At 36.5% G+C, this 25,577-nt stretch overlaps 1 protein-coding gene across 1 annotated transcript in view; it reads right to left on the reverse strand.

Moving 5' to 3' along the window:
- Nucleotides 1–25,577, reverse strand: part of LOC108739767 (transcription factor AP-2-epsilon) — a 216,909-nt gene that overhangs the window by 160,336 nt on the left and 30,996 nt on the right. Inside the window, exons 2-3 of the mRNA XM_018473837.1 lie at nucleotides 21,948–22,412; nucleotides 18,965–19,017 (exon numbers count right to left, since the gene is read on the reverse strand). Coding sequence (XP_018329339.1) covers nucleotides 18,965–19,003 — 39 coding nt within the window. The 5' untranslated portion in view covers nucleotides 19,004–19,017; nucleotides 21,948–22,412. The remainder of the gene's footprint in view (nucleotides 1–18,964; nucleotides 19,018–21,947; nucleotides 22,413–25,577) is intronic.

Raw genomic sequence — 25,577 nt, forward strand, 5'->3', positions numbered from 1 at the left:
TATCCGGAAAGTTGTAAATTTATGGTAAATTATAATTCTAAATTAAACCGCTTGTGACAAGACGATCAGAACTTTTAAAATTAAAAACGATAATCTGATTTTCCATCAAAAATTTTGTCCCTCGCGAAAATTCGGGAAATCTTTTCGCGTAAGAGGCCTCCCCTCAAAAAACCATTAGTTGTTCGCTAACTCGACAACCTCCACTCGAAAATCTATTGTGCCGGCTCGTCTTTTATTCTCTTCCCCTACCCGTTACGACAGAAACATGCTTTTAAAAACATTCGTTAATTATTTCACCCCATTGTTTGCGAGTATACGTTTAAATAGAACGTACGTATTGCTACAACTGCAGAGGTAAATTGTTCTAATTGTTGAATAAATTTAAAATAAACCGGGCAAAAATAACTGTAACTTTTATTATTTATTAAAATAAATAGAAAACTCGTAGGTCAGTATTATACGCTGCACATAAACAGTACACTATCTTTTAAATAATTTCACTTTCAAATAAAAAATTCACCATCAAATCAGTAAAGCTCCTCAGTCGAATCCTGAAGGTTATATTGTATGATAATCTTACCCTGTCCATGAAGGTTTCGGTTTTCTTCTATAGGGGTTGGTTTCAAAGCTATGGGGATTAATACACTATCGCCCCAAAGAACTTCAAATAGAAAGTCAGCGAACAGAGGTGTAACGTGGGCAGATGAGACTGCTTGGTAAGGAGCCACCTCAATTTGTCTCTGTAGCACGCGATCTTCTCCAAAGGAAACTTGCTCACATTCTTATTATGCGTCAGAATTGAGATGTTTAAAAAATTATTTATCGAAACGCCTCGCCTGCCGCACCCGCTTCATCAAAAATGATAAAGTGTGTACCTACTCATATAACGATTAAGTTGTTCCGGTTTAATTTTGTAAGCTCAATTCTGGCACGTGTAATTAATAATGTAATCAAAGATTAAAAAATATTTATATTCAGTATATAGTTACATTAGTTCGACGGATCTGTGACCTAATAAGTACGGTTTGTCGTTGTTGCTGTTGTCACCTCTCGTAGCTTAGTGGTCAGAGCATTGGCGCGTAAAGCCAAAGAGCCCGGGTTCGATTCCCGGCGGGGGTGTGAAAACAGCAACAATTTTTCCTCATTAATTTGAGGTAGTGTGTAGTGGGTAAAAATTGAGAATATTTCATATTAAAAAATAATCGCCTAATTACTCAGAATGATAATGGTTTCGTTTGTTTATTAGCAGAAGCAGGTGAATTTGCAGATTGCAGTTAGTTTATCATTTAGAGTGCAGTGCTTAGTTAACTCAAGAAGACTAGAGATAGGAGGATGCGAGCAAAAACTTAACCCGAAGCAAGTAGTTCCTGAGCAAAGATTTCCTTAGTATCAAACTGGATGCGTACACTGCCTTAGAGCCCTCGCGGTCAAGTCGCTCGGCCGGGTCGCGCAACGAAAATTCAAGGCTTCCAGTCGAACATCAATCAGTGCAGTTGTAAAATTAATGCCTTCAGAATTTCAAAGAAAGCAGTTAAAAAGATACTATTAAAACAAATTAACAGTTTTCACCTTCTCCTGATAAAGTTGGAGGATGTCGCTTACGCCTTTTTGTCGTGACGCCATCGATATGTTATTGCCAAAATAAATTAGTTCGATCGGTCATCAAAGGGGGGACGGGAACGGAATAACATCCATTATTACCACCCACCCTTGTAAGTATACGAACCTGACCATAAAAAAATGATTTACTCAGTTATAAAAATTACTGTTAATATTATTATTATCTTCGCCGTATGCATACGGAACTTCCGATCTTATCTAGTGCGAAATTCGTATTACACAGCCGTTATCTATCCTATGGGCATGCAACGAGCGTTCCGATTTAAATTATAACCCTTACGTTTTGTTATTATACAGACGGCCACACCTACGGAATGTTGAACTAGTTTTATTGAATCAGACGCTGTAACCGGAGGTCGTAATAAATATAACTTTACGCCACCTACACTACGTACTGAGAACAGTCAATATCAAAGAAGCGAGTGGATCCTTGTTAAGATCCTTTTTATGCCTTTCAAACTGACTACTTCTTAACAATCTGAGACTTCACTGCACCCTGAAATTCATGCATACCACCAAATGTCAATAACTGTCCTATTCTGAACCAATCTTCTCATTTCCGAAAATTTAAAACAACCCCACACATCTAACTTGCGAATTATAATCCAATTTAGTTTTTGCTCTGTCTCAATTTACTTCTATTTCTGCTTCTAATATGTCTCCATTTAGCCCTTCATGCCCGAGAACTAACTAACCCCTCATTTCTCACATTGTAACATATTACATTGATTGATAATGAATTGTTAAGGTTTTCCCTGAAGGCGTTAATCACTCATATTATAAAAATCCTCTAGAAATTTAATTTAACCTCATAATAATGAAAACAAAAAAGTTAAAAGCAATTTTCTCTNCTACGATTTTGCTAGCGCGCATCCAAGACATTGGAAGGGGACATCGCTAGAGAAAATAAACGAAGTATATGTAAATATATATCCATTACTGTTCAGATTTGGATCGCGCTGCAGTTTTTTTGGTCCGTCTTTTTAATTTTCCATAGGAGAATTAACTGTGACAGCTACTAGTTTGAACGGAGTTTACGAGAAAGTCCAAAAAACGAAGAAAAAAGAAAAAATCGTAGGTCAGTATTATACGCTGCACATAAACAGTACACTATCTTTTAAATAATTTCACTTTCAAATAAAAAATTCACCATCAAATCAGTAAAGCTCCTCAGTCGAATCCTGAAGGTTATATTGTATGATAATCTTACCCTGTCCATGAAGGTTTCGGTTTTCTTCTATAGGGGTTGGTTTCAAAGCTATGGGGATTAATACACTATCGCCCCAAAGAACTTCAAATAGAAAGTCAGTAAATGTGTTAATTGAGTTCCGACGTTTGGTCAGAACGTTACAGATTGTCAGATGTTTTCTGAATACAGAACATCTACGAGAATGTTTTAATTATCTAGAAGGTTCGAGAACATTTCTGAAAGATAACTATTTTTTCCTGAGCTTAGCGAAAACAATCCGGCTTGTATATAAGAAAAGTAGCTGTAGTTTGTCTGTACGTGCAGATAAATCTCATCCTCATACGAATCCTGTGGTCCCATGGAGGTTATATGCTATGATAACCTTCTATGCCCCGTCCTTGAAGTTTTCGGTTTTCAACTGCAGGGGTTGGTTTCAAAAATATGGGGGTTAAAACACGATCGCTACATAGGATTGCACACAGAAGGTCAGTAAAGGTGTAAGATTTTATCAAAATGCCTCACATCTATTGAGTTCGAGAATGTTTTATAATTTTGTAGAAGGTTCGAGAACGTTTCGTAATGATAACTAATTATTCTTGAGCAAAGCGAGGGTAGTGAGCTTGTCCGAAGATTGATTAAAAATATTTTACAGGACACAGAGAGTATCAGTGAAAGAATAGGCAGAGCATTGAAAAACGAATTGAAGAAGGAAGCAGGTTTATCAAGATTCGCCAATTTCATGTGGTAAACACAATATCCCGATCCAGAAATTGTATATATACTACATATTCTACTGGCAAGGAGGCAACAAATTACATGTCCGAAAATTCCCGTATTACTTCAAGGTTGTACTCACATTTATAGAATAGTACTAATCTGGGTTTGAAAACAATATTTACCGTCTACGTCCCCTTACTATAAAAAAACCACTACTAAATCAAAATTTTTTATGTCTCTTGTGATAATTAGATACTTAATACTAAAAACAACAATAATTTTCACTTTTTAAAAAGGCAGATTTCAAATTGTTAGCTCCTTTGTAAGTACTAAAAATGTGAATAGTAATAGTAAATAGTAAATAGTAAATAGAAATAAATAGGAACATTTTTCTTTGGTACCTACAGTCAAACATTGTTTAATTATAAGCCTCTACTATTATACGTCGGTTAATAAGTTTGACAGACGCGTGACTCCTATATTAAACACCTGCACACCCCGCCAATGAGCTGACCGTATCGTATTTTATGGGTCCGGCATATAGTTAACTTAGGCAAGCCACGATTTATGTTTGCCTATAAATCTCTCTGCCCTTTTGCAATCCTGCACAACATTACCGCGATTATTAAAAGCCGTAAAGGCCTTACAATGCGGCTCGCCTTTTTTTCACGACAAAAAGAAACTTATATCTACAACTGTACCTTCTACACAGTGGCGTAACCACCCAAACAAGACCTTACTACCACATTTCTGCTCGGAAATTTTTTTCTAAATTAAAGAAATTAAGAAACTCAGTGGCATAGTGTAAATATATCATTTTTTGAAGTTAAACTTCTATGTAGATGGGGCATTACGATTTTTATGATATATTACGAAAAAGCGTTACGGCCTCCTGAAGAGGGTAGACGGTGTATCGCGTGGTTAGAGGCGGCAGCGCCGGTGGGAGAGAAAGGCTGACGACGCAGGAGAGAGGATAACGGCTGTATTAGATGGATATAATGCGCAGCCGCGCGGAGAGCAGGGAGTCCGCTAGAGTCCCGGCGGCGTGTGCTGTGCTCAGCTGTTGTTTTATTACCTCTGCTCTCCACGTAGCTGGGCATCATTGTCTCTATTTGCGGTCTGTGTAAAAATCAAATCATAATTTGCAGTAAACCTGTGAAAACAAAATGTGTGCTGGGATACATAGTAGAAGTGAAACTTCAACGGACTAGTGGAAAAACGAATGGCAACTGACAAGTGAAAAAATGAATCAAGTGGAAATTTTGTTGCAAATCGTTTTTACACTTGAGGCTCTAGTGAAAGTGAGCAATGTCACTCCCTAGAAGTTTTCAATGAATAAACCAAGCAGCAGCTGGGTGACAAGGTTAAAAATAAAGTGATGTGTGTGCACCGGTCAAAGTATTTAAAACGAGCAAAGACAAATCATTGATCTGCTGAGTCGTTAATATTACCTTGGAAGAGGGGGAAAGCAACATTTCGAGTATCTTCAATGCCACATAATACATAATACCTGAGCAAGTGCTTTAGTTTGCTCACTATCTGCAGTTACACAGTACAAAATGTGTAGTACCTACTCTCACAATATAAATTCTGTTGCTGTATTACGCGGTTAACGTAAGTTGAAGAAATTGTACTCAACAATAAATTATCGAACAATTCACTTTCAAATGTTATTAACGATTAATCGACTATTTCCATATTAAATCTCTACACTCTCTAGTTTTTAACACTTTGGGCTGTGCTCGACGGTTGCAGTGTTGAGCCCTGTGTAAATGCGGACAAATTAAACAATTAATAAGCAATTTCGGATCTTGATGAGATGATGATAGAGTGAGGATCCTGATTGGGAGTAATGTCCGTAATTAAGTTCGGATTCGTGTCATGCAAAGCAGGCAACGCTGCAATTACACATTGTCTATTAGATCGATAAATAATGAATTTTGCATCAACAACGCCGTTCAGATTATTTCATCCAAGAAACACAAAAGAAGAACGTAATCAAAACAAAACATTTTCTTGTTTACTTACGTAATACTACGACCATTAGATGATTGATTAATTTTAAAGGGTGACATTTTGTGAATTGTTGACTGGCAGCAAAATATATAGATATATAAATATCAATATCGGATATAAACGTCGGTTAAAGTACTCTTGTAATCATAAGGTCGTAAGTCCTAAGACTGGAATATAACACACCTCAATTACTTGTGAACAATAATCTAATATATAAAGGTCTACCTCTACTCCTCTTAACTCCTGTTTCTACTTCTAATATTCTATATTCTAACTAGCCCTTCATGTATGAGAAGGGGTCCTACAAACCTATCTTGCCTATTTCTTACTAACTAACTAACTAACCTAACAGAGTGATCTCTGCTTTTCTATTGTTTTTAATATCTCCTCATTTATAACCTTCTCTATCAACGGTATCTTAATAAGTAAAAAAATAAGGAATAAAAAGGTTAGGGATAATAAGAATATGAAAATGGCCCCTATAACAATTTTTTTTTTGTAAAAATTGTTTTACGAAATTCTTATTCTTAATATATATTCCAATAAAATATTCATAATATATTTAGGATCAAGATTTTTCAGGATCACTTCAACTTGTTAAACTCAATTATTTCGTTGGTCAAAACATGACAATTTGTTGGTATTTGTTTTGTACTATTTTCCCCAATGTTATTGATATACATCCCATCATATTGAGCGAAATAAGGTACCATTTTTTTTCTTTTAGACCATAGATTCTTATAAATCTACGAAAACCATGTTCCAGAAACTGAATGGTACCTTCATATCTCAGAAGATCTCCATCCTGAGTTATCTGACATCCTAGCAATCAAAATCCGCGACTTCTTCTAGTTTAAAATGTCAATTACATTCTCCCATCTATAAAAATTGAGGGAAATCCCTAAGCTCTCCTGGTTACACCTGGTCTTTCCCTTACACACTTCTCAACCACCCCAATCTTTCAGTAAAAATTGAGTAAGGTACCTTAAGTACATATATATTTTACTTGTTTTTTGTTATGCAGACAAATAGCCGCCGATGTCATCAACCTGTCTATGCAGAACCGTTTCTATAAACAGGTAAAATGTAAAACGATGAATATTTATTGATAACCTCGATCCAGTAAACAAACCAGTGAACCTTTTGTAGAAAAGCGGTATATCTTCAAAGCGTGATCGTATATATTTCTATTTTCGCGGCCACCAATTTATACACATTTATATATCTGATGGTGCGCGTCAATTTTATAAACGCATCGGGCGGTTTATTAGTTTTGGAGAAGATTAAAGTGATTTCGCTGCAATGATTAATCGAAGGAATTCTTTAGAACAGTTTATATATCGAAATAACACACTGATTCGCCTTGTCGTAACAATGTACGAGAGCAACAAAGAAAAACGGATTAAAAAGCTTTCATGATAGACGTCGTGTGAAGTTAAATTACAATAACGGACGTTTTGTGCTTCGTATGTCTAGTAAAATGTCAGATTTTTCTTTAAACTCATGCAGAATGTTCAAGTACCTTCCCAACCCTAACCTAACATAATGATTAAATTCTTGTCCCTTGTTTGTATATGTGAATAGTTTAATACTAAAAAAATACAACGTGTAATTATACAACACGCTACTGAAGTGAAACTTCTTCAAACACACAAACACACAGGGATAGGAATTGGTTTAATTGTATTATTTGTACACTATGCTTAGCACGGGTGCAATGCTGATAGTAAATACACTTTAGGGTGTCTTTATATACAATAATCACAGGTTTTTTGTCATTAGACAATACAAACCGGCCGGCACCGCTGCAACCGCTATTTCCTTGCATTTTAAGTCTGTAATATCTTCGAAAATATTCATTTAAATTAAATGCTGTAAAGGGCCATATTGATCTATATTACATCCACAATGTATTTAAAAGTACTTAATTGGATAAGGATTAATGCTGTATTGCTCAAAATTGCTTCGTAAATATGTCATTATTTCTCGTAAAAAGTAAAGGATAAAAAATGATTATTGTCGGTTATCCCTAAGAGAAAGACATATACCATCCGGGACTTTTTTGTAGACCTTTTTAAGGTTTACAATACTGTAGTATATTATTTTGATCTAAATCGTAGGGTTCAGCCAGCGTTTGCAATGTAAGCGCAAAAAAATGTGTTTATTTACAACATCACATTACAAACCTCTAAAATTTTCAGTGTTTCTCTACTATATTATACATGTATTATACATATAAACCTTCCTCTTGAATTACTCTATCTATTAAAAAAAAACGCATTAAAATCTGTTGCGTAGTTTTAAAGATCTAAGTATACACAGGGACAGACAGCGGGGGAAATGCGTTGCATGATTTCGTTACATAGCAACTCTCATGAGACGAACTTACCCTACCGTGCGTAAAGAAGTTTCACTTCAAAAATGGAAAATGGAAACACGAACCTTTACAAAAATTTTGTAACTGTCAGAATAAAAATTATTATTGGTATGACGGTGATCTACGGTGGTGGTAAATAGGGTACGGTAGGAGGTTCTGCCACACCAGCAGAGCGCCAACAGCGATGACATGCTTGCCGAAGCACGTCACGCACTACGTCGCGCTCAGTCGACCGCGATACTCATTTGATTTTGATTAAGAGCCCTCCCAGAACGAAATCCTTATCTTGCATATATGTAGACGAATTTCCAATCCAAACTTATAATAAATTAGTAAAACTAGTTTACATCAGGTAATTTCGCAGTTAAACGTCAATCAGTTTCCATTTCGAGAAAACGTTCTCTTTAAAACGTTAAAAAAACATTCACTATACATTCAATTGATATTTTATTTAATTTATCTCCAGCTGATTCTTGTGACTTCCCAAAATCGGTCATCAATACGTCAATTAGCTAAATCAATATTGGCAACTTTTACCCTCCTGACGACAAAAATAGCCATCATTATCATAAGCTCAATAGTCCTAAGACTGGTTGGACACCTACACCTCCGCTCTTTCCTATCCTGAGCTAATCTTTACATTTTCCTAAAACTAGAACATCCCATATCCTTAACTATTTGCAAACAGTAATCTAATCTAGGTCTACCTCTACCCCTCCTAATTTCCTTTTCTGCCTCTAATATATCTCTGACTAGACCTCATGCCTGAGAAGGTGTCCTACTAACCTATCTCTCCTATTTCTTATCGACATCCATAGAGTCCTCTGTTCTCCTATTCTTTCTAATACCTCTTCATTTCTAACCTTCTCTATCCACGGTATCCTTATCATTTGCCTGTAACACCACATTTCGAACGCTTCTAACTTTTTCTTTTCCGCCGCGCCCACTGTCCATGTTTCGCACCCGTACAGTGCCCGCTCCAAACATACACCTTTAACAATCTTTTTCGAATTCTTAAATTAACCGTTCGCGAGCATAAAAGTGACTTTTTTTATTGAAGGCGACTCAATCCTGCGCTATCCTCTGCTTTATATCTCTACTACTCCTTCCGTCCTGACTTATCTGAGTTCCTAATAGATACCTAAAATTAGCCACTTCTTCTAATTTTTTGTCTCCTATCTTTATATTCGCTCTTTCCCTACTTTTTCTTACCTTGCATACCATTATTTTTGTTTTACTTTTATTTATTTTCATACAATACTGTTTTGTCAATACCACTTCCATTTTATTTAAAGCTATCTCTAACTCCACCTTGTTAGATGCTAATACTGCTATATCATCTGGAAATCTAAACATACTAACCTTTTGCTTCTCTATATCTATCCCTACAGTTGTACTGTCTTTAATGATGTTGATCGCGTCTTCGATATATAGATTAAAAAGTAGCGGTGACGGTGTAAACGAAAAAATTAAAAATGCTCCATTGGAGCACTATTCAGGGACACCACCCCTATTCATTTTTGACCCATTTTGAAAGGTCTTTTCTTCTTTTAAATATATTAGGTATTAAAAATTAATCTAAATAATCTCTTAACTCTTGAGTATTATACGTATTTGGAATGAGAAAAGCGATACATAAATTAAGAAAACTGAGGTGCGCTCCTCATGTTAGCAACAAGAAATACATCAGACAGAGAGCATAAAGAAGAAGTACAAAGAGGCAATTTACCAGTCCCTTAATTAGGGCGAAGTTATTCCGCCGAAACACAACGTTAAATATTTTTTATTTGCTCTCGCAACTCGCTTTGAAACGTCTGAAAATATTTGAATAAGCGACTTGTATTTATTTCCATAACGACGTTTGAAACAAGGCAGATCGCACCGCTCCTCCCTCTTTCATTTACAAACGAATGAATTACTTATTATTATGGTTAAGATGGATTTCTTTTATTCAGTTCAGTTTAACTCAATAAAAGCGTAATTAAGTTTTATAAAACCAAACAAACAGATATGTATATTAACATTAAAAATGAGAAAAAATAATAACACTTACATTTGGTAATGCGTAAACATCATCATTGTGCATCGTTTTTCTACATAGAAGAAAATTTCGTTCTTGAAAATTAATAATTTTAGTGAAACTAATACACGTTAGTTTAGGGCAATGGCAATGGCCGGCAACTTCCGGACCGCAAAAGTTTTTCAAAGTAAATTACTCAAATAAATTATTTAAAAAGAAAACCTTTTTCTATAGATAACAAAGTATGTTTGAGCGCCACTCTTATCAAATTTTGAAAGAGGGAATATGCCATTTAAGGACCTCTATAAAAAGTTTTAAAAACATCTGGACCCTACCTAAAAATTAATTATCTGCCGATCCTTGATTTATAGTGCGATTTCTTTTTCTTTTTAAATCAAATACATACACCTTAAAGCTTACAGGCGAATGATGAGGATACTGTAGATAGAGAAGGTTAGAAATGAAGAGGTATTAGAAAGAACAGGAGAACAGAGGACTCTATGGAAGTCGATAGGAAATAGGAGAGATAGGTTGGTAGGACACCTTCTCAGGCGTGAAGGTCTAGTCAGAAAAATATTAGAGGCAGAAACGGAAGTTAGGAAGAGTAGTGGTAGACCTAAATTGGATTATTTTTCGCAAATAATAATTAAGGATGTGGGTTGTTCTAGTTTTAGGGAAAATGCGAAGGTTAGTTCAAGATTAGAAAAAGTAGAGGTACGTGTCCAACCAGTCTTAGGACTGACTTCCTTATGATGATGAATACTTATAATAGGATTTTTGGGCATAAGAATGACTTATTACATGACCAGATGATAACATAAGAGAGTTGTAGATAAAAGACGCCCGGGCGTCCGCAACTATACCTACTAGTGCCCAAAATGTCAAGAGGTCGCAATTTCATAAACGTCAATTTCAAGAACGTTCCATGGAGTCAGGTATCTACCCGTTACACGTGAAAGCAATCTTTCATCACGTGTTGTCGACGTATTACATCGTACCATGNTGGCGGTAAGAGATTTGCGGACAATGAAGAAGTAATCGAAGCTGTAAATGGTTATTTTGAGGAGCTTGACGAATCAGTCTATAGAGATGGCATTAATAGACTGGAACACCGCTATGAGAAATGTATCAGCCTTGGAGGAGATTATGTTGAGAAATAAAAAAAAAAAATTTTTAAAAACCTTGTTTTTCTTGGTCAGGCCGGAAACTTATCAATCCACCCTCGTACATACACCTTAAAGCTTACAGGCGAATGATGAGGATACTGTAGATAGAGAAGGTTAGAAATGAAGAGGTATTAGAAAGAACAGGAGAACAGAGGACTCTATGGAAGTCGATAGGAAATAGGAGAGATAGGTTGGTAGGACACCTTCTCAGGCGTGAAGGTCTAGTCAGAAAAATATTAGAGGCAGAAACGGAAGTTAGGAAGAGTAGTGGTAGACCTAAATTGGATTATTTTTCGCAAATAATAATTAAGGATGTGGGTTGTTCTAGTTTTAGGGAAAATGCGAAGGTTAGTTCAAGATTAGAAAAAGTAGAGGTACGTGTCCAACCAGTCTTAGGACTGACTTCCTTATGATGATGAATACTTATAATAGGATTTTTGGGCATAAGAATGACTTATTACATGACCAGATGATAACATAAGAGAGTTGTAGATAAAAGACGCCCGGGCGTCCGCAACTATACCTACTAGTGCCCAAAATGTCAAGAGGTCGCAATTTCATAAACGTCAATTTCAAGAACGTTCCATGGAGTCAGGTATCTACCCGTTACACGTGAAAGCAATCTTTCATCACGTGTTGTCGACGTATTACATCGTACCATGTGGGTGGAACGAAAATTACGGTCGAAACAATTAACCTGTCCAAAACCGAATAGGGCATACAGTGTAAAGGTTGAGGTATAATAATACGATATGTATTAAGGTACGTCTACCATTCGATGTTTCGATTGAACTTGTTCAACGCAAACAGTTCCAAGTGATGCTGGAGGCGTTGTTGTTCTTTTGTCTATTTCCTTCACGGTAAATAGATTAAATAGATAATAACTACCAATCGTCAGTTGTTTCTTATTACGAGTCGTTGTTACCTCCGGCGACATAACCGAAATTGTCTAATAGGAAAAAGAAAAAATTGACAGTTACTGATAACAATCGCTCAAAAGTTATTTCATAAAAACTTCAGGAATCTAGAGTAGGAGCGGATGATGTAGAAAGGTGCTACAGGCCTGCTGAACTGTAGAAAACTTAGGTATTGATGTATTTTTGTTACCTAATTACTAAAAATAATAATTTAGTGCGAGGTATCTTTTACATATGTACTATTGAACTGGACAGCAGAAGATAGTTCTGCGTACTATTTTGGAAATCTTTCAACCAACCTAAATTGTTATTGCTATTTTTCGATCGATGCCTTTCATTGAAAAAATGTTTATATCCAAATTTGACAGATAGAACTAAAAACTTGACATATGCAAATGAAGGATGGTATAAGAATTGAATTCATCATCATTATAAGGTCGTCAGTCCTAAGACTGATTGGACACGTACCTCCATTATTTCCTGTCATGAGCTAATCTTCGCGTTTCCCTAGAACCAGAACAACCCACATCTTTAACTATTTGCGAACAGTGATGTAATCTAGGTCTACCTCTACCTCTCCTAACTTCCGTTTCTGCCTCTAATATGTCTCTGACTAGACCTTCATGCCTAAGAAGGTGTCCTACTAACCTATCTCGCCTATATCTTATTGACTTCCATGGAGTCCTCTGTTCTCCTATTCTTTCTAATATCTCTTCATTTCTAACCTTCTCTATCCACGGTATCCTCATCATTCGCCCGTAACACCACATTGAATTGAATCACCTTAGAACAAAGATATATGGCGTGCTGACGAGATCTATTCGATAAGTTATTGGTCAAGAACTTTAACCGTTCTTAACAAAAATACAGTCGTTAGTCTACCGTAACCCTTCAACAATCAGTTCGTCTAATATTAGCCCATTATTATTTTCACGTCTGATTGTGAAACGAAGAGGAGTATATGCCGGGGGTGCTTTTAATTTACAGAGACATTGAAGCGAGGGTGTTTGCGACACCACCACCACCACCGTCCGTCGTACCCCTCTGTTGTGGACGTCGATGCATTTCGCGATGTGTGTGTAGAATGGGAAGATCATTTTGTGGTTTTTGACTCAGCGACCTGCACGCGGCAGTGTGTCAACACTGGGCTTTATTATTAGGATGGGACAGACAAATAGACACACACACACACACATATATAGGACACATTTTCCTCATCCGAGCACGTATACGATACAGTGCGTCGCGACGCTACTTCAAAGAGGACCCCCTTTGATCTCAGTGTAAGGCCACGCGGCCCACTGCGATTATATTAACTCGACAATGAAGTAAGTGAGCATGATTGCCGCCTGGGAAATGGATTTAAAAGAAAATTGCAAAAAAAAAGATATCAAATTATGAAAGTCTCGTTTGAATCTAATTTTAGTTGATAGTAATTCACATTAATGTAAAATAATTTCTATATTTTTATATTAGGTACCTTAATAGTTGTAACTTCCTTAAATTGTAGAAAACTAGAATAATCTAAATTCCTAGTTATTGGAAAATAGTAATCCTTTTGTATGAAATATAGGGGTTTCCCCGTAGATTCCTAATGAAAATCCCAACAAAAAAATGGTGATATTAAAATAAGGATTACCTTGTGAGTTTTTCATATGGGTCTTAAGTAGGGTTGCCACCCGTACTTTATTATAAAGTATTGTACTCTATTTCGACTGTGCGTACGTTATACTTTACAAGACACATGATGTACGCAAAAATACTTTATTTAAGGCCTTAAGTAAACATCGTAATTTTGTAAGCGATTATTCGAAATTCAGAGTATTTTTACATCAATAATATTGCACAGAAAAATGGCAAGTCATATTTATGGAACAACGTGATTTCCCAAATCTGTTCAAAGTAGTGTCACTTTTGCTATCCGTTCCGGTCACTTCAGCATTTACAAAAAGAGTATTCTCTGTTATGAACGCAAAGTGACGGGACGACAGGAATAAAGCTTCATTAAAACTAATTAAAAATTAACTTTGAGTGTACTTAAATCTTTGTTTACCATGTTTAGAGGCTATTAATGTATTTAAGAGCGACAGCAATTTGTTACTGGCTGCTAGGTGTAACAAAAAATATATTTTTAAAAACAAAAAATAAAATACTTTATTTTTATGCTGAGTATTTTTTTTTTTGAACCTTTTAGTCGAGAAATACTTTATGTAAAGCCTGAAAAGGTGGCAACCCTAGTCTTAAGGAGCAAACCTAACACATGTATAAACTTACAATTAAATCTAACTTATGGGGGTATGGGGGCAAATCCGTTTGAAAATACTCTCGGTAAAATGGAAAAACTAATAATAATCCCCCCGCCCAATTATGTCGTTGTTTCAATGAAACCTTTTTCATTTGCAACAAACCAACAAGTGTCCTTCCTCATATTCTTATTATAGGAAAACTGAAACCAAAGGCATCAAGTCGAACAAAAACGACTGCAATTTAATGTATTATTGACTACAAAACAGCCTAATAACACAATCTTACTTAAGAGCAAACAAATTTTACATGTAAGTGATATATGTATATATTGCATTTGTTTTTCATTAATAATAAAGTTCCAAAAATTTTTTAATGGGTAGCAGTAATTTTTCCCTGCGGGGGCACATGCGGCATTCCTGATGATGCGCAAATACCGCAAGGCCTTATATGCCCCTTTCTTGCCTTAGGGGGCAATCTCATGGGACCCACAAGGGACCCTACCTGCACCCCCCCCCCATAAAATTCTAGTCGGGTAGCCCTTCATGTGTTCTAGCAGCGTATCTCGCTTATTTCTTTTAGATTTTATTCTCTTACTGTTTATAATATCTCCTCATTGCTAAGAGGAAACCCCAGAAAGAATCCACCTATTATAGAGGTTTTCCGAAAAAATAAAACTTTTGTTTTAGGCCACTCCGTTCATGTTACCCATTTCCAAATATATACCTGATGATGTTAGAGTTTCAGAAATAATTAAAACTTAATCACAAGCGGTCGGTACTAAATAAATAACTACAAAGAGAACGATGATGCTATTAAAACGGTAGAAAACTTTAAACAATGTTATTATAACGCCTAATGGATCAGTCAATTAATGCTAATAACAGGTTGCTTGGTACGTGCAACCTTCGCATTATAAAACTTATTAGACAATATTAACAACTCGCATTAATTATTCTCAGAAGTAGTAGAAAAAATCCCGATTTTGTGAATAAATTCCGATTATTCTTTTAGTAAAATTGCCTGTCGAGTATTAGGTACCTTCATCTATCTCTGATGATTAAAAAGTGTATAGATTTTATGAACTAAATGAGCAAACCAACAGACAGGTCATAATACAATTAACTAAGACAAAAAGATGCCCGAACCCAGACATTTGAAATAACTAGTTAAAAATTGGTAAAAATGTTACGGGTGACGTCCTAATTGAAATCCCAAAATTACCAAAATATTAGAAAAAATGCTGTTGTAATTTTTAAATTTTTAAACATAACAACTTATTACACCAGAAGGAATTAAGACCGACGCTGACAAAACAGATGCCGTACGAGGTTAGCTCATACCAAAAGATAGTAACGAACCTTTTTTTGGGAAATTTCTCCTACTATCGATGATTCGTGAAGATTGCCGATTTAATAACCCTACCACAACATAAATTGGAGTTTCATTCCAATGAACATCTGAATGTTAGAAACGGTTTTAAAACTTGAATATTACACTCCTAGGAGCCCCAATCTTGATATTCCTACAATTGATGTCATCCGTTAAGAACGATTGGGTGTGATTAAAACTCTCGAACATTTCCAGAAATGCCTGTAGTTCCTCTTAATTAAGGACGCGCTACGCCTTGTTGAAGTGGTTACTGTTATTGAAAAACCTTAAAGGACAGACAACAACTAGACGAATATGAGTTTGATATTGAACATCGTCCAGGCAAACAACATGACAATCCAGATGCACTACTCCGTAGATCTTGTGAGGAAAACTGCTATCATCTTCGGAGAAGAAAGACTGATAATGATCTGTTGTAATATATCCACCCTTCAACCTAAGGGATCCTAGGAAGATAATGAATTAATCGATGACCAGAAGAAGGACGAGTATATTGGCCCAATAATGAAATGGAAAAGATCCGAGATCTTGAGACCATCGTGGACCAACGTAAGCCAACAAAGTCAGGTGCCCAAAATTTATTGGGCTCAGTAGAATTATCTTACCTTATCTTACACCACGGCATTTTAAAAAGTATCTGGGGGGGGGGCGTCCGTAAGGAACGAGAAGCAAATTTCCAAAGAACAGAGTTTCAAAAGTTCTGGGAGTAATCCATGGCAAAGGACATTTCAGCATTATGAAGACTCTAAGGAAGTTAAGCTACATAGTATTAGAAGCGACGTGGAAGTTTGGTGCAGAAAATAACCGACATGCATCGTCAGTAATGGACTGAAGTCGTGGACGAATGTAGCAGTACAGGATGTGAACGCCATTTGAGAGAATCACATACTACGTAGCAGGATCATTCTGATTAACAGACAGAAGTAATCGATACGTCTTGGTTGTCATGGATTACTTTAGCAAGTGGCCCGAAGTATGCAGATTAGGAAGCACACGCCGTTGCCGAAAAGCTGGTCAATATTTGGAACAATCATCACGGAGTATCAATGGAATTGTATTCCGATCAAAACAGAAACTTTGAGTCGACTTGAAGTAATGGGCAACACAAAGACAAGAAATAGGAGTACAAGTAATTTTTTGTATATTAAGATAACATTTATTATAATTTTAGTACAATTTTGTTTGTCGTATTTAAATGAATTTTATTCTTTCTGAAGCACCAGCATTATTGGTCAATAATTGTTAATTTTAGTATTTTAGAAGATAACGCAGTTTGAATTAAGTAATCTGGCCAAAAAAAGGAATATAGTCGAACACTTGGTCCAGTCTCAATATTTAAGGTGGCAAATCCAAGATGGGGTGGTTTTTAAAATGGCGGATATTCGTCAAAAGATGGGTTTTCTACTGTCTTAATGTTTCAATTTTCGTTTGAAAAACATCACAAAATGTATCACGGGAAACGTTGGTTCTCGTCGGAAGGCTTTTTCATTAAAACTAGGTCACCGGAACCTTAGGTGTAGATGACGTCAGTACAACTCATCTCATCACGGCCGCGTTTGATACGAACAATATCAAAGGACACAGAACAAACGGCTCAGCAAGCACAAGGTAAATATTTATGAAGTTTCGAAGAAACCATCATCTCAAAAACAGTGTGTAATAAACGTACACCTCCTTCCTAGCTAAGTACAATGTGTACGTACGTGTATCTAGGTATGTTCGCGTGTGTGTATTGGTGTCAAGAAGGCCTTTCAGAATTTTTTATAGTTATAAATAATTTCAAAGAAAGGCACAGTAAGTATATGAGTTTTTTATAATTACCATAGGAGATATTAGACTTAGCCAATTCAAAGTCAATTTGAAACAGAAATACATATACCTGCAGTATTATAGGCCACTTGAAAACCAAACGTATAGGGATATTCTTTTACATGCGGCATCATCTTGAAAATTTTGACGTATAAAAAATTCGAACAAATATCTTAATTCAGCCATATTTTCGTATAAATAAGAATGTAGTTTGAAGGTTTTGATTGACAAATAATGAAATTTCGAGATGAAAATTCTTTATCAAATTAAAATATAATTTAAGGGTATTTCTGAGGCATTGGCGACTAGTCAGGTATACGTTAAAAGCAGAAACAAAAGTTAAGAGGACAAGGAGTAGGTAGACCTAGATAAGATTACTATTCACAAGTAGTTCTAGTTTTAGGGAATTAGATTAGCTTAGGATAGGAAAGAGTGGAGGTACCTATCCAGGCAGTCTTAGAACTGACGACTCTATTATGATGATAATAGTAATGCTAGCTGATACTCTTCATTTATGCAAACAAAAATCTGAATCGGTATTGTTGGAAATCAACGATGAGTTTAGTTCTATAGAAATATGTATTCGTATTGTCGAGGTCACTTTAGGCCACATCTGGATTTTATGGCCCTAAGGAGGCTGCAGAGATTGTACATTTTAATAGTTAGTTCCTAAGAAGCTCCCGTTGTGTTAATACGTTTTTCTGTTGTTACTGATCAATAAAGTACAATTGGAGTTTTACTATTTTTCATTACTGTTACAATTAAACCAGCGAACCATTGCCAATCTTAATATAACCAACAGGTATCTACCAAAGACTATCCTGAGTCTTGCGAACAACAATCTGATTTAGATGTTGCTCAGTCCCTCCTTACTTCTATTTCTGCTTCTAATAAGTCTTTAACTAGCCCTTCAAGTCTCATAATGTGTCATATTATCCCTCAATTTCCTTACCATATTAGAGATGACAAAAACGATTATTCGATTATTAATGAGGGATAAGTTTAGCTATCCGATAGTCAAAGAGTTTAAAATACATACAAACAATTTTTTGCATTTGGTTTTTGGGTAATTGCTTAAAAAAAGTAAAAATTCTATTCATATCGGTCTTAAAAAGCGCTAATCGTAAGTAGTTTAATGTACAATGCCATTTGTTGGTGTTTCCATTAGTTTGTGAACTAAAAGGACTTACAGTAAAGCTCTAAAACCGCGAGTAATAGAATCACAAAATTGCGGAATTGAAGAGGAAATAAACTGGTCGGACAGTGATTTAATAATTTCGCCTGCTTGGCCTCTCATAAACACCTTCAATCCGTTTACAGATAATCTGATTGTTGTGTTTTCTTGCAACTTTCTTTGGCAATTTCGAGCAAGGAGATCCAATTTTCGTATACAGAATATGTATGCATTAGGGTAATAAATAAAAAATTAAAAGCACACATTGTCATCAAATTTCTACCCCACCACAAATGCAAAAGAAAGTGGAAAAAAAGACTCACCTGCCATGCGTTCGCATCCATGGTCGCCAGAAATGACATCCTTATCAGGATCACTGCAACAATTAAATTATTATTTTGTAAATGTTATACAGTGGAATTCGTTTATTATGACTCCGTCTATATTGACCAACCGCTTAATTAAAGTTTGGTTTTCATATTAAATTCTCTATAGGAATATTTGGATATAATGTCTCCCTTTAAAATGACATATCGTTTATTATGACTGATTCTCAAGAAATCATATCCGGCTATATTGAACCAAATTATTAATTATAACATTTTCGCTCAATTTTCTAACCGTATATTAATATTACAATTCATCGTTCTTTTTCTTCTTCTGTTAATAAATATATACAATTGGTAGTTTTTCTCTCTATTAAACTAAATAACTAACCAAAATAGAAAGTTATTTTTCTAAGACTATGGTTTGTACGACGCCCACTTAGTATGACGTGTTTGTCATTTCCCTTCGATGTCATTATAAGCGGATTCTACTATATTTCGTTTTTCCAAAAAATATACTTGCTGAAATATAATCATGTGCATTAAAATGACGTGAACAAATTTTTATTCCGGAATTCGCTTCTTTGATACCTACTGCTTTCATCCAAGCTTCTATTAGTTTACTTTTTTCTCTAATTTTCCGAATATATTTTTTACATTTATAAAACGGTTAGTTTTTATTGGAAAGTAGTTAATGTATGTGAAGAGTGAAGATCTATGTCTGAAATGCTATTGCAGCTTTCCGCTGAACATATTAACTTTTTATTTGACTTAACTTTAGAAGAAAACTTCGTCGACTCCATCATCAAAAAATTTTTTACTTTTTTAACGTGTTTTATTATTTTAATAAACAGTTTTACAATTTGCGTGCACAGTTCCTATGTAAATTTTTCCCTCATTCGTGTTATAAATTTTGCCACCAGATGGTGTATGCCCATTTGACGGATCCCAATAGGTGTATCTGTTAGCAGGTTAAATTGAACGATTATTGCTGCTTGCGTACCATGCAATAAAAGTCACCATGTGAATACCTCTTAAATAATAATCTTAAATAAACTCTTAAAGAAATCGAAACAGAAACTAAAAAACTAAACGAAAAAAAAAAACAGAAAAATATTAACTAAGCAAATTTATGAGAAAACTGATTTATGCCATTTAAAACCGACCGTAATTGGCGGTAATTTGTACTAATGACAAACTATTAATAACCGTACAGAAAAGAGCCTGAAGGAAACACCTTTCAATCATCATCTTCTTCCGTTATAGGAATTGTTATTGTCGTTATGTTTTTTGTTGTCTGCGACGGAGCGTGCGAGCGTGGAGAGAGAGAAGAAAAATGAGAAACGCTATCGGAAAAAGTGAAAGAGAGCGAGGTCCACCCCGCGGGGACACGAAATCTATCAACCGGACCGGGTCAACGTTTATCGCCTTTTAAATTTTCAACAAACAAACCTGCAGGCACATGAGAGAATTTATTTAAATTTAAATGAGACCGAGCCAGTTGTATACTTAATTGGAAGATGGCGGGATCCAATTCACTGGGTAATAATCTGTAGAAATAACTATCAACTAACTAATAGGTACACCGGTTACGAATCCCTGACTTTTCTTCGTACGATAGTACCATTTTACCTCCGCTCTAAAATTAAAACAGTTTAGGTACTATCAACCGTTCGACTGTTTAAACTTCCACTTACTCCTTAGTTCCCAGAAATATTAATTATAATCTAGTTTACTTCCCTTTAAATTTTTAATTTATTATTGTTAAAAGTATTTGTTTAGAGTACGGCTCTGAACGGGTGCGATCTTAAACATACCGCGTGTATATAAAAGGGGTACTTACAAGCATACTTATTAGAAGCAGAAACAGGAGTAAAGATAAGCAGAAAAAGACCTGGATTAGGTTACTGTTCGGAAACAGTTAGATGAGGGATTTGGGAAATTCTAATATTTGGAAAATGCGAAAGTTGGATCAGGATAGGACGGAGTGGAGAATATAAGAAATGAAATCTAATTAGTCCTATTCCATTTCAATTCGAGAAAAATTGGATGGACCTAAATACGAATCAGTTTTCTTGAGTTTTACCTGGATAATACCTACAGGCAAAACTAAAATGGATGTACAGGTCTGTCGAAGGAAACTGGCGAGTGGTCGCGCAGGTACTTGCCCATTTATGATCTATTTGGGTAAGTCACTTGGAACCGATACACAAATAAGCTTTCAGTAGGCGTAAATTATACTATTAATACAGTAGCGTACTAGAAAATAATGTAGAAACATAACAAAAAGAAAAAATAAACCTATTGCTTTTGTTTTATAGTTAGTTTTCACATTCACTGTCATCATGGGAATCTCTATCACTGTCACGAACATCAACAATTAGTTCTTCTGTTCGTATGTCTATTACTTGCTCACTGATCCCTATTTTTAAATATTTAATCTACACCCCTGATAGTGATACTGAAGAAAGGGGGCTGTAATTGTTATACCTAAAACTGCCTACTTTTGCCACCGCGCATCTACGCCATTTTAAAATTTCCGCCAGCTTCCAGCGTCAGGCCTGTACCTTGACGTTTAAGCATTTATTTAAATAAGTAAGTTCTATTTATTTTTATATGTTTTTGCCTAAACTAAATTCCCCCATCCTTACAAAGTACAACTAGATACAAAAGTACCCTCATTTACGTATTTTGTACTGCCCTGAATATTCGGATTCAAGCGGGAAAACCTCAATTTCATGCTTTTATATTCCGTGTCGCTCTAAAGACGCCGGCGAGACGCACATAATTTGTCCTGTTTTTTAAGATCTAACATATTTCCTTTCTCATTATAATAATAAAAGTTGATTTAAAACTACATCCCGATTATATTTTCATGGTCCCACTTTTCCTATTCTCAAGTCCCAAAAAATGAAATTCCAACGTTGACAGCCTTAGAGTAGGCAATAAGTATCAGGTAATTTATCGTTTATTCACTCACCGTCACTGTGGATCTTTCCTCGTTATCCTGTTCTCCTTCTGCAGGAAGAAGTTGAGTCCAGCCTGAGGAACCGGGAGGACGCGGTGCCTTGGATAAAACGAAACACTTCCACGATAAAGCACTGCGGGGCACTGCGTTGCCCCGGAGGTCGGGCCCGGGGCACCCGGCGAAGTGGGGTTCTCCGGGGACCCCAGCACAAACTCCTCCTTCGGCAACTTTTCCGCAGCCAATCGCGACCCGAGGACAGGCCACAGGACACGCCCACCCCCAGGCGATTTGCATCGAATGTCGTTCAACGACAACGTATAATACGCGTCCCGATTTTTTTCCTTACTCCCGAATACCACGACGCGTCGCGACGCACCGGCGACGGCGACACCGCGAAATCCGGGAAAACGTTGCGGCCGTTTTCCATCTCGACACCACAACTACGCGTCCGTAACAAGCACCTTCGACGTTAAAAATCTGAAAATAAAAAATCAAATAAGTGGAAAAGTTATCACAAAAACACAAAATTTAAAGTTTTTTAAATTATTTTTGAATGTTATTAGAAGTAAAAATAAGCCGAGAGGTTTGTGAAATGTTCTAATGAACCAAAACGTTCAATTCAATTTAATTCCCACAAGTCAATCAGAGAATCCTCTCTCATCAGCCTAGGCCCATGGGGCACAGCACATCACACAAATCAATATGAGAATCCACTCTTAGGTGGCAATTCACATAATCAAGCAGAGAACCCTCTCTCACCACAATTTAGTCTTCTTGTCTAAGTCCATGAGGCATAACACTTCCCAGAAACCAACCAGATAATCCTCTATCACCATAATCTTAAGTCCATGAGGCATCAACTTTACACAAGGTAATCAGAGAATCCTCACCCACTACAGCCTCTTATAGGTAGCCTAAGTCTAAAAGGTATAGCACTTCACACAAGCCAACCAGAGAATCCTCTGTTACCATAATCTTGTCTACTAAGTCCATGATGCACAGCACTTGACACAAGTTAATCAGGGAATCCCCTCTCACTATAGCCTCCTATAGGTATCCTAAGTCTAAAAGGTATAGCACTTCACACAAGCCAACCAGAGAATCCTCTGTTACCATAATCTTGTCTACTAAGTCCATGATGCACAGCACTTGACACAAGTTAATCAGGGAATCCCCTCTCACTATAGCCTCCTATAGGTATCCTAAGTCTAAAAGGTATAGCACTTCACACAAGTCAACCAGAGAATCCTCTGTCACCATAATTTTGTCTATTAACTCCATGAGGCATAGACATGACACAAGCCAATCAGAGAATCCCCTCCTACTATAGCTTCTTATAGATAGCTTAAGTCTATGAGGTATAGTACTTCACACAAGTCAACCAGAGAATCCCTTCTCACTATAGCTTCTTATAGGCAGTCTAAATCTATAAGATATAGCACTTCATACAAGCCAACCAAAGAATCCTCTGCCACCATAATCTTGCCTATTAAGCCCATGAGGCATAGCACATGACACATGTTAATCAGAGAATCCCCTCTCACTATAGCCTCCTATAGGTAGCTTAAGTCTATGAGGTATAGCATCACATAAGCCAACCAGAGAATCCTCTGTCACCATAACCTTGCCTATTAAACCCGTGAGGCACGGCATTTCACACAAGCTAACCAGAGCATCGCCTCTCACTATAACCTCTTATAGATAGCCTAAGTCTATGAGATATAGCACTTCACACAAGCCCCAATTCAACCATCAGAGAATCCTCTCTCACCAAACCCTTAATGTAAGAGCAAAGTCCATAGCACATCACCTATGTGCATCGGGGCGGGCTCTTCTATTCAATCACTTTCCACTATCTGATCCTGTTGACATCGCCACACATTGCTGTGCGGTATTTATATTGTTGAACGTTATTATCTCATTGTTTACATTCAATTAATTATTAACTAAGCATAGAAAAGGTGTGGTATTTAATACCGTTGAACGTTCTTATTTCATTGTTTATATTCAATTAATTATTAACTGGGCATTTTTTCAATTAATTTGGTATCATTTACGTGAAGTAAGTTTAGAAAAAGATAAGACATTTGTCTCTGAAATCGGGAAATTTTCTATTTATTCTATCTGTGTATACTTTATCTCCTATTTCAAGTAGTATACTATATTGTATCTCCGCTCATGTAGTTCTATGTACCGTAATGATTATTGTGGGTAGGTTTTTCTAAGTGTAGGTACCTTTGGCAATGGCGTCGAGGCGTCGATCGTGAGGTGCAAATGTCGGTAAGTATAGATTTGTTACAGATCGGCTGCTACGATTGGAAGCTCATATACCTATCCACATTGAACGGCAACAGCAAAAAAAGAGACGTGTCCGTTCAAGACGCAATTTCGCTAAATTACACGCGCATTCTTCAAATTACGTATGCAAATAATTGGGGGAACGCAAGCTGGCACGAACCAGTCATCAGCCGCGTAGTTCCATCTGTCACGAACTCGCCATTTCGTAAAAGTACTCAACTATATCTGCATACATGAGTGAGTAGTTGTGGATACCTGTACCTATAAATCTATTAAGTATACACTAATGGCGAGTTGAGAACCGAGCATAAGAATATTCTCTAAATCGTACAATTACCTTCAGCTATAGGAACAACTTGCTGAATTCTAAGCCGATCAGTAGAAGAATTTGGAAGTGAAACATTCATATAGACGAAGGGTATTACGATTTTTTCTGTCACGAAAAAGCGTTATGGCCCCAAGGAGGGGATAGACGGTATATCGCGTGGAGAGAGGCAGCGGCGAAGGGAGAGAAAGGCAGGCGCCGGCGGTGAGAGGGCAACAGCTGTATTAGATGAATATAATGCGCAGCAGCGCGAAGAGCGGAGAGTCCGTTAGAGTACCGGCGGCGTGTGCTGTGCTCATCTGTTGTTTTATTACCTCTGCTCTCCACGCGGTTGGGCATCGTTGCCTCCATTTGCGGTCTGTGTAAAAACCAAATCATAATTTGCAGTAAACCTGTGAAAACGAAATGTCTGCTGGGACACATACCTAATAGAAGTGAAACTTCAACGGACAAGTGGAAAAACGAATGGTAACGGGCAAGTGGATAAACGAATCGCAACAAAATTTTTACTTCAAGTTTTACGGGCAGGTTTTCAAAATGGACAAATACGTTAAGAATCTGCCCGTAAAACTTGAAGTAAAAATTTTGTTGCGATTCGTTTATCCACTTGCATACTCCTCGTTTTTCTTTTGTGGATGCAAAAAAATACTTCAACATTTTATTTTCTGCCTGGTTCTCAACTGATATTCTGAGAATTCACCAAATTTTATCCCGTATTGTTTAGAATGTCGAAGCCTTTAACAATTCGTAAAATATAATTATCTAAAAGTTCGTTTTCATCAATATCATGGTTTAAATTTGACAATATGGTGTGTATTACAATAAAGGGACACCCCGTATTTCCATCTTTGTATACGCCTAAGTAATATGTACTGTGTACACGTTACAAACATGTAATGCATATTACCCCGGAGCGTCGTCGAATACTTAAACACAAAGAACGGGACAGCAGCAGTTGTTGCAACAATATGCACTTCACGAAGCAGCTCCTCGTCCAGCCCCGAAGGGCCTACGTGGAG

Source organism: Agrilus planipennis, unplaced genomic scaffold, assembly GCF_000699045.2.
Source record: "Agrilus planipennis isolate EAB-ADULT unplaced genomic scaffold, Apla_2.0 scaffold25, whole genome shotgun sequence".
Lineage (NCBI taxonomy): Eukaryota > Metazoa > Arthropoda > Insecta > Coleoptera > Buprestidae > Agrilus > Agrilus planipennis.